The sequence below is a fragment of the Rattus rattus genome, chromosome 10, assembly GCF_011064425.1.
Source record: "Rattus rattus isolate New Zealand chromosome 10, Rrattus_CSIRO_v1, whole genome shotgun sequence".
Lineage (NCBI taxonomy): Eukaryota > Metazoa > Chordata > Mammalia > Rodentia > Muridae > Rattus > Rattus rattus.
Genome location: NC_046163.1, coordinates 20,204,647 through 20,218,340, shown reverse-complemented (window position 1 = coordinate 20,218,340; position 13,694 = coordinate 20,204,647). Strand labels below are relative to the sequence as shown.

Below are 13,694 nucleotides of genomic sequence, written 5' to 3'. Positions count from 1 at the left end.
AATGATTGTAACAGCTTGCAATCCCAACAACAATGGAAGAGTGCTCCTCTTTCTTCACATCCTCACCAGCATCTGTTGTCACCAGAGTTTTTTTATCTTAGTAATGTCCATTCAGTACTGCCCCAACTGGGGATCCAGCCAATATATATACAGCCACCAAACCCAGTCACTATTGTGTATGCCAAGAGCTGCATGCTGACAGGAACCTGGTATAGAAGTCTCCTGAGAGGCTCTGCCAAAGCATAACAAATACAGAGATGGACTCTCACAGCCAATCATTGAACTGAGAACTGGGTACATATTGGAGGAGTTAGAGAAAGGATTGAAGGAGCTGAAGGTGTTTGCAACCCCCTAAGAACAACAATACCCACCAACCAGAGCTTTCAGGAACTAAATCACTATCCAAAGAGTACACATGGACAGACCCATGGCTCCAGTTGCATATGTAGCAGAGGATGGCCTTGTTGGCCACCAATGGGAGGAGAAACCCTTGGTCCTGTCAAGGTTCATCCTCCAACCCTTTCCTATCTGACATTCCCACCCCCACACCCCCGGTTTAGGGGAATGTCAGATAGGAAAGGGTTGGAGGATGGGCAGGGGAACACCCTCATAGAAGAAAGTGGAGAGGGAATGGGACAGGGGCTTTGTGGGCAGGAAACTGGAAAGTGTGATGGCATTTGAAATATAAATAAATAAAAATATCCAATAAAAAAACTAATGAAGGAGAATCGGGTATAGTTAAGAAAAGAAACGAAGCCATAATTCTAGCATATAAGAAGTTTTTGCTGCATAATTTGAATGCTGGAGACAAATACGATATGAGTCAAAACAAAATTTTTCCTTTCCAGCCCACCTAAGTTGTTTTTGTTCCATGTAGTCTGAGATATCTGAATTCTCAGAATCCAGGAACACACAGGCTCCTCTAAACAGGCTCATCACTACAATGAGTTTTAGAGCAATGCCACTACAATTACATATGCTCTAATTTTTTCAAATAATTATGAGTAAGTTACATTTTATAAAGTCAAACATAAATACTCTAATTTTGGAAAGTACAAGAAAAATTGAATGCAAAATTTAAAATCTCAAAAATTATAACCATCAGGATTCTGTATCTATCTTATTTATTTTCATAAACATGGAAGAACGTCAATGTAACTAAGTAAAAAATGGAAAACCTACTGTATTTATTGTTCTCTATGAAGTTAACTATTGTTTCATATATCGTATGTTCTACAACTTCCTGAAAACAAACACCGACATATTCTTTTATTTTTTTAAGAAACTGATTGTGACAAATTACCCACATTTGAAATTGCCAAACCGATAGGAAAGAAAAAAAAGTCATACAGGTCAGGAGAACAAGTGACATTCAGATGTCCACCTCCATATCGAATGGATGGCTCTGAGATTGTGACATGTGTTAATACGAAGTGGATTGGACAGCCTGTATGCAAAGGTATTTGAATGGATTTTTAACATGTATTTATTCTAGTGTCAAAGATGACATAACTGAAAATGGTATAGAGATTACTCTTAAAGGAAGATCAAGTTGGTTTGTATCAAAAAATAAAAGCATTGAATTAAAAAACTGATGGCTAAGTTGATAGCATGATGGTGTTCAGAGTTTGATTTCATGGTCAGCATCATCAGTGTCATTAGACTACATATATTTGGAAAATGGAAATTAACAGCTAGGAGTACATGCTAGATATCCTAAATAGGAAGACATCTAAAGATGAGACCTTCAATCTCCTATCATGTTTTTTTAGGGATCTGTGTATGACTAAGTTTGGAATGTGCTGTCGGCTGTCTATCTTTTTTAATATGTTGTTAAATAATTAGCCTTCAATTGAAATCTTGCTTATATCTCACTTTATAAAGTTCATTAGAATATTAGGATATTTTATTTGATTATCACTTTCTTATGACTATATTACTCTTAAAACAATGTTCTTTTCCTCTAACACTGCAAATAGAGTTTTTTCTCACACAATACATATCCTGAATGTTTTCTCTTCCCTCCCCATATTCCAGCTCCTGCCTACCCTTTTTCTCATCTAATTTTTCCCCTTTCTTTATTTCAGGAGAAAGGAAAGTCTTCTAAGAAGTAATACTAATAAAACAAAAGTGAAACAAACACAGTAGGAGGTAACAAACGAATAATTTTAGGGAAAACAGCAGAAGAAAATAGATAAGAAACAAAATAGACATTAAGTCCCACTTTATACACCTAGGAATCCCTTAAGAATGCTCACCTGAAAACCACAATATATAGCACAGAATGCAAAGTACCTTCCTGTACCAAAGATGCTTCCCCTAGGGGTGAAGGCTCTATGTAGGCATCAGTGACACTTTGCTATGATCAGTGAGTTGCATATTTGTTGTTTTTCACAGTGTAGACTTGCCTTCAGGTTATGGGGTACAATCCGTAGTCTTCTAACAGCCTGCCTGTGTTATTCGGAAGTTTCCATGTGACCCCTCTGACACACATTTAATTAGATGTCACCTTATCACAGTACTAGAAGCTTCATTAGTGACATGATATGTCCTTCGGGGCTCTGTCTCCTTACACTTTTGGTGATTCCATTTATATTTCCTTTATATATGTATGTATTTTAGAAAGCTTATATTGAATTAGGTTTTTATAATATCCCTCAAATGACACTTAACTTTTGCTGTTCCTCTCTGTATTCTGATTTTTGTCTACCCTTCTTGACATCAATAACTATCTACTCTATTTCTCCATCCTAAGGAGACAGTACTTTGCCCCCAATTCCTTAGGCCTACACCTAAATTCTGTTGTTCTGTGGATTGTAACTTGACTTTCATTGACTTTCAGCTAATATCTACATATCAGCAAATATATACATGTGTGTCTTTCTGGGTCTGAGTTACTTCACTCAGGATGAATTTTTGTCTTTTACCCATCATTTACCTGTGACATTCATGGTTTCATTTTTGCATGTAAATAAATGTAGCAAATTTTCTTTATCCATTCAACAAGTCAGAAATATATTTGGAATCTTATGCATTAATTGGACACTCAAGATGAGCAAATAGGTACTAATACTTTATTTTGCTCTTTAGATAATTCCTGTGTGGATCCACCACATGTGCCAAATGCTACTATACTAACAAGGAACAAGGTTAAATATCCATCTGGTGACAAAGTACGTTATGAATGTAATAAACCTTTTGAATTATTTGGGGAAGTGGAAGTGATGTGCCAAAATGGGATTTGGACAGAACCACCGAAATGCAAAGGTAGGGCATCATTTCCCCTAATGTTTATTTGACAATGCAATTTAGTTATTGTACATTAGTGAAAGGAAACTGAAGCAATTTTTAAACTTTTTTAACTTTTAAAATTATTTTATTTATTTACATCCCAAATAATGTCCTCTCCCTGTCCCCACTCCAAGAACTCTTTCCCCCATACCCCTCTATTTCATTTCTGAGATGGTGCTTACCCATCCCTCTTGCCTGGGGCATCAATTTTTTAAAGGATTAGGTGTATCCTGTCCCTCCGAGGACAGAAAAGGGAGTCCTCTGCTAGGTATCTGCCAGGAGCTTGTAATTAGCCTCTGTATGCTCTTTGGTTTTGTGGCAGAGTCTCTGCAAGCTACAAGTGGTGAGTGGTCCATGTTAGTTGAGACTGTTGGTCTTCCTATGGGGTTCCCATTCCCTTCAACTTCTTTAATACAGCCCCTGACATGTCCATAGGTCAACTGCTGGTAGAGTTTATTAGAGGAAAGCCATGCTAGGCTCCTGTCTGCAAGCACAACATAGCTTCAGTGTTTGGTGACCCTCCCCACCCCCATGGGACAGAACTCACATTGGGCCAGAAACTGGTCAACAACTCCTTCAGTCTCTGCTCCATTTTTGTCTCTGCATTTCTTTCAGACAGGAACAATTTGGAGTCAAAATTTTTGAAGTTGGGTTGGTTGTCACATCCCTCCTCTGGGGGTCCTATTGAACTATTGGAGGTGGTTTCTTCAGGTTCCTCTGCCCACCATTGAGTATTTTGCTTAAGGTCACCCACATTAAAACCTGGGAGTCTCTTCCATCCTGGGTCTCTGGGATTTAAAGCATTATCTCCTGATTCCCTGTCCCTAGCAACTTTATGTTCCCACTTATTTTCCTGGCCTGCTGGGCTTCTCTTCCGTTTTGCCCCATATCTGACCCTGCCCCACCTCACCCCTCTGTTATCCGTTCCCCTCCCTTCTCCCACCTAGGTAACCCCCCCTCTACCTCCCATGATTATTTTGTTTCATATTCTAAGTTGAATTGAAGCATCCACATTTGGGCTTTCCTTCTTCTTTAACTTCTTAGGTTATATGGGGTACACCATGGGTATTCGGTACTTTTTAGCTAATAGCCACTTACCAATGAGTACATAGCATGAATATCCTTTGAGTCTTGGTTTCTCAATCAAAATAATTTTTCTTTTCTTTTTATATTTCGTTTACTCTTTTTTACACTCCAAATTTTATTCCCCTCTTTGTCCACCCTCCGACTGTTCCACATCACATATGTCCTCCCTTCCCCTGCCCCTGCCTTCCATCTAGGAGGATGTCTCCTGTCCCTACATCCCACCCCACCCCCAGATCTCTAAACTCCCTGGAGCCTCTAGTCTCTTGAAGGTTAGGTGCATCTTCTTTGATTGAACACAGACCTGGCAGTCTAGTGCTGTATATGTGTTGAGGGTCTCATATCAACTGGTGTATGCTAGCTGGTTGGTGGCGCAGTGTCTGAGAGATCTCAGGGGTCTAGGTTAGTTGAGACAGCTGGTCTTCCATTGGGACCACCCTAATCCTCAGCTTCTTTCAAGCATTTCCCTAATTCAACCACCTGGGTCAGCATCTTCTGTCCACTGGTTGGGTGTAAATATCTGCATCTGAATTTTTAAGCTTCTTGTTGGGTCTTTCGGACGGCAGTCATGAGAGGTCCCTTTTTGTGAGTGCTCCATATCCTTAGAAATACTGTCAGACCTTATAGCCTCCCCTTGAGCTGGGTCCCAATTTGGGCCTCTCAACAGATTTCCTTTTCCTCAGATTCTTCTCCATTTTTGTCCCTGTAGTTCTTTCAGATAGGAACAATTCTGAGTTACAGGTTTTTGGTTTTTTTTGACTGTGGAATAGCAACCCCATCCCTCCACTTTATGCTTTCTCTTCCTATTGGAGGTAGACTCTACAAGTTCCCTCTCCCCACTGTAGGGCATTTCCTCTAAGGTCCTGCCTTTTGGGACCTGAGAGTCTCTCATGGCCCAGGTGTCTGGTAATTTATATAGGGTTCCCTCTATCTCCTACCTCCAGAGGTTGCTTATTTCCATTTTTTTCTGCTAACCCAAGGGGCTTCAGTCCTGTTTTCCCTGCCTCCAACATGTGATCATGTCATCCTTTCCACTCGCCCATCCAAGTACCTCTCTCCCCTGACTGCCCCATGATTGCATGGGGTCTTCAAATCTCCTATTATTATTGTGTGAGGTGTTATGTGTGCTCGAGCTTCAGTAAGTTTTTTTTTTAATAACTGTATGTTGCCTTGCATTTGGAGCATAGATATTCAGGATTGAGAGTTCATCTTGGTAGATTTTTTCCTTTGATGAATATGAAGTGTCTGTTCTTATCCTTTTTGATAACTTTTGGTTGAAAGTTGATTTTATTTGCTATTAGAATGTCTACTCCAACTTGTTTCTTGGAACCAAATGCTTGGAAAATTGTTTTTCAGACTTTTATTCTGAGGTAGTATCTATCTTTGTCACTAGAGTGTGTTTCCTTTAGGCAGCAAAATGCTGGGTCCTCTTTCTCTATCCAGTCTGTTAGTCTATGTCTTTTATTGGGGAATTGGGTCCATTGATGTCAAGAGATATTAAGGAATAGTGATTGTTGTTGTGTAGCTCTCTTCTTTTGGTTTGGTCATAAGGAGATTACTTTATTGCTTTTTCTAGGGTGTAGTTTTTTCTTCTTGTGTTAGAGTTTTCCATGTATTTATCCTTTTAGGGATGGATTTGTGGAAATATATTGTATAAATTTGGTTTGGTCATGGAATATCTTTTTTTCTCCACCTGTGTTAATCGAAAGTTTTGCTGGATATAGTAGCATGGATTTAGGGTTTGTTTGAAATCTGCCCAGTATCTTCTGACTTTCATATTCTCTGGTGAGAAGTTTGGTGTAACTGTTTTAGGTCTGTACTTATATGTTACTTGACCTTTTTCCCTTACTGCTTTTAATATTCTTTCTTAGTTTTGTGCATTTGGTATGTTGTCTATTATGTGACAGGAGGAATTTCTTTTCTGTTCAAATCTGTATGGAATTCTGTAGGCTTCTTGTATGTTTATAGGAATTTCTTTCTTTAGGTTAGGGAAGTTTTCTTCTATAATTTTGTTGAAGATATTTACTGGCCCTTTATGTTGGGAGTCTTTGGTCTCTTCTATACCTATTATCCTTAGGTTGATCTTCTCATTGCTTCCTGAAGTTTCTAGATGTTTTGGGTTAGGAGCTTTTTGCATTTTACATTATCTTTGACATTTGTGTCGATGTTTTCTATGGTATCTTCTGCCCCTGAGATTCTCTCTTCTATCTCCTGTATCTCTGATGGTGATGTTTACATCTATGACTCCTGATGTCTTTCCTAGGCTTTCTGTCTCCCTTTGTGATTTCCTTATTGTTTCTATTTCAATTTTTAAATCCTGAATGGTTTTGCTCAATTCCTTCACCTGTTCGGTAGTGTTTTTCTGTAATTCTTTAAGGAATTTTTGGGTTTCCTCTTTAAGGGCTTCTGCTTGTTTACCTTCATTGTCCTGTATTTCTTTTTTATTATTATTATTATTAACTTGAGTATTTCTTATATACATTTCGAGTGTTATTCACTTTCCCGGTTTCCAGGCAAACATCCCCCTAATCCCTCCCCCTCCCCTTCTTTATGGGTGTTCCCCTCCCCATCCTCCCCCCATTGCTGCTCTCCCCCCAAAAATCTAGTTCACTGGGGGTTCAGTCTTAGCAGGACCCAGGGCTTCCCCTTCCACTGGTGCTCTTACTAGGATATTCATTGCTACCTATGAGGTCAGAGTCCAGGGTCAGTCCATGTATAGTCTTTAGGTAGTGGATTAGTCCCTGGAAGCTCTGGTTGCTTGGCATTGTTGTACATATGGGGTCTCGAGCCCCTTCAAGCTCTTCCAGTTCTTTCTCTGATTCCTTCAACGGGGGTCCTATTCTCAATTCAGTGGTTTGCTGCTGGCATTCGCCTCTGTATTTGCTGTATTCTGGCTGTGTCTCTCAGGAGCGATCTACATCCGGCTCCTGTCGGCCTGCCCTTCTTTGCTTCATCCATCTTGTCTAATTGGATGGCTGCATATGTATGATCCACATGTGGGGCAGGCTCTGAATGGGTGTTCCTTCTGTGTCTGTTTTAATCTTTGCCTCTCTATTCCCTGCCAAGGGTATTCTTGTTCCCCTTTTAAAGAAGGAGTGAAGCATTCACATTTTGATCAACCGTCTTGAGTTTCATTTGTTCTAGGCATCTAGGGTAATTCAAGCAATTGGGCTAATAGCCACTTATCAATGAGTGCATACCATGTGTGTTTTTCTGTGATTGGGTTACTTGACTCAGGATGATATTTTCCAGTTCCAACCATTTGCCTATGAATTTCATAAAGACATTGTTTTTGATAGCTGAGTAATATTCCATTGTGTAGATGTACCACATTTTCTGTATCCATTCCTCTGTTGAAGGGCATCTGGTTCTTTCCAGCTTCTGGCTATTATAAATAAGGCTGGATGAACATAGTGGAGCACGTGTCTTTTTATATGTTGGGGCATCTTTTGGGTATATGCCCAAGAGAGGTATAGCTGGATCCTCAGGCAGTTCAATGTCCAATTTTCTGAGGAACCTCAGACTGATTTCCAGAATGGTTGTACCAGTCTGCAATCCCCAACAATGGAGGAGTGTTCCTCTTTCTCTGCATCCTTGCCAGCATCTGCTGTCACCTGAGTTTTTGATCTTAGCCATTCTCACTGGTGTGAGGTGAAATCTCAGGGTCGTTTTGATTTGCATTTCCCTTATGACTAAAGATGTTGAACATTTCTTTAGGTGTTTCTCAGCCATTCAGCATTCCTCAGCTGTGAATTCTTTGTTTAGTTCTGAACCCCATTTTTTTAATAGGGTTATTTGTCTCCCTGCCGTCTAACTTCTTGAGTTCTTTGTATATTTTGGATATAAGGCCTCTATCTGTTGTAGGATTGGTAAAGATCTTTTCCCAATCTGTTGGTTGCCGTTTTGTCCTAACCACAGTGTCCTTTGCCTTACAGAAGCTTTGCAGTTTTATGAGATCCCATTTGTCGATTCTTGATCTTAGAGCATAAGCCACTGGTGTTTTGTTCAGGAAATTTTTTTCCAGTGCCCATGTGCTCCAGATGCTGCCCTAGTTTTTCTTCTATTAGTTTGAGTGTATCTGGTTTGATGTGGAGGTCCTTGATCCACTTGGATGTTTTCTTTAAGCAGTTTCAGTATAGGGATCTCCAGGAGTTTCATGGGACTTGTCCTATTTGACTTTACTCAGCTCTTGAATATATACAGTCATGTATTATGGAGAATTGTTTTCATTTTCCTTCATAGTAAAACATTAATTTTGCTTGAATATTGAATATTTTGTTTTTACCTAAAAATATTTGAGTTTTTTTCAGTTTCATGATGTTCCTCTTGAGATCATACTGAACATAATCAGTACTTTTTTTTTTTATTAACTTGAGTATTTCTTATTTACATTTCGAATGTTATTCCCTTTCCTGGTTTCCGGGCAAACATCTCCCTAATCCCTCTGCCTCCCCTTCTTTATGGGTGTTCCCCTCCCCACCCTCCCCCCATTGCCGCCCTCCCCCCAACAATCATATTCACTGGGGGTTCAGTCTTAGCAGGACCAAGGGCTTCCCCTTCCACTGGTGATCTTACTAGGATATAATCAGTACTTTTGATTTCATATTTTTCCTGTGTCCTCACAAGAACAATCAGTAGTCTAAAAGAAAAACATATAACACAACAGTGTGACGTTAGATGAGTTCTGAATTTCTTTGCTAGAATTTTCAATGTCTCATCTCTTCATATAATGTTTACAAAAAATTCTATGTCCAAGCTTTTCAGATATACCTAGTTAAAGTATATCATAGATGTCTATGCTTATTTTAACCCTATCAGAAACCCAGAAAACCTCATTAGCCTTCTGTTACATTATAAGCTTTCAAGTCTTGTTTTAAATGTACTTAGACAAAATGATAAAGAGTGGGAATATATACGGTCATATACTATTGAGTTTCTTCAACAACAAAAATAAATGCCTATCTACATTGGCCATAGCACCTAATCCTTCTCAGGTCCAGAAGCTTTAAGAGATTTACTACTACTTGAAGTCTTCAGGCAGACATGTTTGCTGTAGTTAAGAAATGTTTCAGGTGAGAAGAAAAGAAGAACCTGTAACTCTCAGTTTATATGATTAATTTTTTTTCAAATAATCATTTATACAGCCAGAAATCACTAAAGACTTAATACTTCGTTTTTTTGGTTCTGCTTGAGCCTGTAGTTTTACTTGATATTCAAACATTCAAATGTTGTCTCCTTAGATTCAACAGGGAAATGTGGGCCTCCTCCACCTATTGACAATGGAGACATCACCTCCTTGTCATTACCAGTATATGCACCACTATCATCAGTTGAATATCAATGCCAGAACTATTATCTACTTAAGGGAAATAAGATAGTAACATGTAGAAATGGAAAGTGGTCTCAGCCACCAACATGCTTACGTAAGTACCGTATTCACATAGATTATAAGAAATTCTGTTTTATATTGTGGGTATTTTTCTGTTTATAATAGAACATTCACAAAATAAAAGTACTGTTTTGTTTGTGTTTCAGTATCAAACATCAGCATGTGATAAAAACAAGATTATTAGATTCTTTTTATAAAAAATACCTCTTAAATAAAATTGTGTATATTATTCTTAATTGTTTTTTTCTAATATGTATTAACATTTACAAAACTGGGTGCCAGCATAACATTATATAACTGTTGTCTCAGTCAGTGTTCTATTGTTTTAAAGAGGAACTATGACCATGGCAACTCTTTTAAAAGAAACCATTTGTTGGGGGTTGCTTACAATTTTGGAGATTTAGTCTACTCTCATCATGTTTGGGAGCATGGTGGCGCAGAGGTAAACATGATGGTGAAGAAGTATCTAAGTATTCCATATCTGGCTCTGCAGGGAGCAGAAAATGATAGGCATACTTCTAACAAGTCTACACAAACTCCCACAAGGTCATAGCCACAATACTTCACAAGTATCACCATTCTCCAATGAAAAATCAGTATGTGTGTCTATGGAGGTCATTCCTTTTCAAATAAGCACACCTGTATACATCTTGCAGTTATTAAATCCATACAACATCTCCTTTGCCTAGATAAGGCAACTGACATCTATTAATCACTGTTATGCATTCTAAAGTAATTCTCTCTGTGAGAAAGAACACATAGTAGTTGTCTTTCTGTATTGGTTTTATTTCACTTAATGTCCTTCAATGCCCTTTTCTAACTAAAATAATAAAATATATCTTTAATGACTTAATAATATTTTACATTTAAATATACCATGATGTCATTATAAATTCACCAATTAGTATTAGTTCAGTTTTCTTCACCTTACCTACTTCCATGTAGCAGTTTAGAATAAATATATAGATCCAGGTTGAGTAATTTGATTTTATTTCCTTTGTGTACATTCCAGAAGAAACATATAGGGACAATATGTAAATATCTATTTTTAAATTTTTAAGAAATCTCAATTTTTATCCATAGTAACTTCACAAAATCATATTCCTATCAATGGTTTGTGAGGTTTTCACCACACACTAGTGAGCAGTTGTAATTTTTAGGGCTCCTTCCTCTGGTGCTACTTTAACTGAGTGAAAAGATATCTTATTATGGCTTTGGCAATGGAATGACAGCAATGATATTTATGTGTTTTTCTTAGAAGTATCTATTCATTTATCCAGTTTTGATCAGCTTATTTTTCCTTTAAAATGTGCTTTACCACAGACTAATACAGTTCAGCTAAAAGTTATCAACAAACTGAAATATTTTTCAATTATTTAAGTATAATTTATGACAGATGTAGTGCAAAGGCTTTTCACAATCAATTTACTAAAAAAGGTGTTCTAACTTCTAATAGACCAACAAGGCCCAAAGCAATTAAGTCAAATTAAATAAAAACAAAACAAAGGCAAATAAATATATTTTCACATCTTCATGCTTTCTTGACATAGGACACCCCTATAAAAGATATGTAAATACCTAAAAACAAAGAATAGACAACTATATACTTCAATTAAACTTGCTGCCAATTTCTTAGTTGTATTGACTATGCTCTGTGATATGCACAAGTACCACAATGGGATCAAATCCATAGGTCAAAGTTTGCTTTTTGCCTTGTGATTTGGAGTCCCAGCCAAACACGCAGTGTTCAAAACTGTGAAACGTTTCCCTGTTGTGCTTCCTTATACTTTCAGTGGTTTGTTCTTACATCAATGTCTTTGACCAAATTTCAGTTGACTTTGCCCAAAATGACAGATATCAAATTTCAATCATCTCCACATGGATATCAATTACCATTATATCATTTATTAAATATGATATCAGTTCCCTATCATAAGTTTTGGGAAAGTTTATTAAAATCAGTAACCTGTAGATACATAGATCATTTTCAAATCACTTTTCTCATTCATTGGAGTCTTCAGAGTGTTCTGGTTACTGTGGGGTTCCTGGTGTATATTGAAATAAAGTATTATGGTATCTCCTGATTTTTCCTTTCTGTCCTAGTTCCAGTTGTCTATTCATTCTATTGTAATTCTATTCAAGTTTTAGATTTTTATCCCTATTAGTATGAAAAATGTTATTAATATTTCAGTGTTGGCTCACAGAGTCTGCTATTAGCCATAGGATATGTGGACATGTCTACACCTATATTAATTCTTATAACCCATTAATATACAAGCTTTCTCTATTTCTGTCTTTTCAGATTATTTTACCAGTTAATATTTTTGATTGAAGTTTTCACTTCTGTTTATCAATTCATAGCTGAATTAATTTTTGAAGATACTGAAAATGACATTGGATTTATAGTTAATTCTCAGAAAAATGGAATTTTTCTATAAAAAGGGGGTGATTTCTGTAGGTTTATATATTAATTGTTGAACTTTGGTAATTTATTTTTCAGATGCATGTGTGATACCAGAAGATATTATGGCAAAACATAATATAGTTCTCAGATGGAGGGAAAATACAAAGATTTATTCCCAATCGGGGGAGAATATTGAATTCATGTGTAAACGTGGATATAGTCAATTAAGGGACTCACCTCCATTTCGTACAAAGTGCATAGAGGGTCACATCAATTATCCCACTTGTATATAAAATCACTATACAATTATTAGTAAACCTTATTGATGAACCTTTGTTTAGAAATACATATGCATATTACTAATACAGTTTGAATTTACATTTGAAATATTGTTTAGCTCATTTCTTCTAATAAGTATATAAACTTTTTTTTATATGATGGTTAATCAGTAACTTTACAGACTGTTGCCACAAAGCAAGAACACTGCATTCAAAACTCCTAATCCAAAATATGATATGTCCAAGGACAAACTATGTCCAAGCAAGAAAATAAATGTAAGTCCTTCAATGTCTGTTTTTATTCAGAACTTTTCAGATTTTCTTGGATACCTTTTGTTGTTAGGTTCTGATTCACAGTGAGTGGAAGACACACTGACTCCGACTTCAAATTAGTATTATTTGCCAAATACATAACAGCCAAACTATCATAATATCACAAATGTATACAGCTAATTACTGTGTGCTACCTTTGTATCAATAAAGAAATCTAAGAAAGTTCTTGCTTATGAACTTCTAATGTTTTGTACATTGAAATAGTAAAATATTTAAACAATTGTACAAAGAGATTAAAATTTTTCCTATGTGTATAATTCTATCACTGTAATAATATTTACATTTAAATTATAAATATTTGGTTTCACTTATAAACAGGCAATGAGCACTGTTTTACACAGGGTTTTACTGTTGTGAAGAGACATATTAACCAATACAACTCTTATGAATAATAACATTTACTTTCAAGTGGCGTAAGAGTTAATATATGTAGACCATTGTCATCATGGTGGAAAGTATTGGAATGACTAGGCAGACATGATTCTGGCCAAAAAACTGAGAATTCTACATCTTGATCCACAAGCATCAAAAGACCACGTGCCACACTGAGCATACCTTCAGCATAGAAACCTTCAAAATCTGCCTCCACAGTGACATACTTCATCCATCAAGACCACACCTACTTTAACAAAGCTATATGTCCTAATAGTGTCATTTCCTGTGGATAAGCATTCAAACACTTGAGTATGGGGGCCATAAGTATTGAAACTACCACATACACATGAATACTCTGTACCCAAATTAATAAAAAGTAAAATAACAATGAATATAATTTAATTTGTAAAAACTATAGTTATCTTTAGAGTTAGTATTTTGAAGGGTTTCTAGTCATTATCTTTAAAAAGTTTCTTATTTACAGTATATGGATATCTCTCATAAATATTTTGATAGAAAAATGTGATATTTATTCAGCAAA

The 13,694-nt window shown here is 36.7% G+C and overlaps 1 protein-coding gene across 1 annotated transcript in view; it reads left to right on the top strand.

Annotated features, from left to right (window-relative positions):
• Cfh (complement factor H) overlaps positions 1–12,951 on the top strand; it is a 99,009-nt gene extending 86,058 nt beyond the window's left edge. Inside the window, 4 exon segments of the mRNA XM_032915223.1 lie at positions 1,283–1,459; positions 3,091–3,267; positions 9,615–9,797; positions 12,264–12,951. Of these exon segments, the coding sequence (XP_032771114.1) occupies positions 1,283–1,459; positions 3,091–3,267; positions 9,615–9,797; positions 12,264–12,460 (734 nt within the window). The 3' untranslated portion in view covers positions 12,461–12,951.
• The last annotated feature ends 743 nt before the right edge of the window (positions 12,952–13,694 follow it).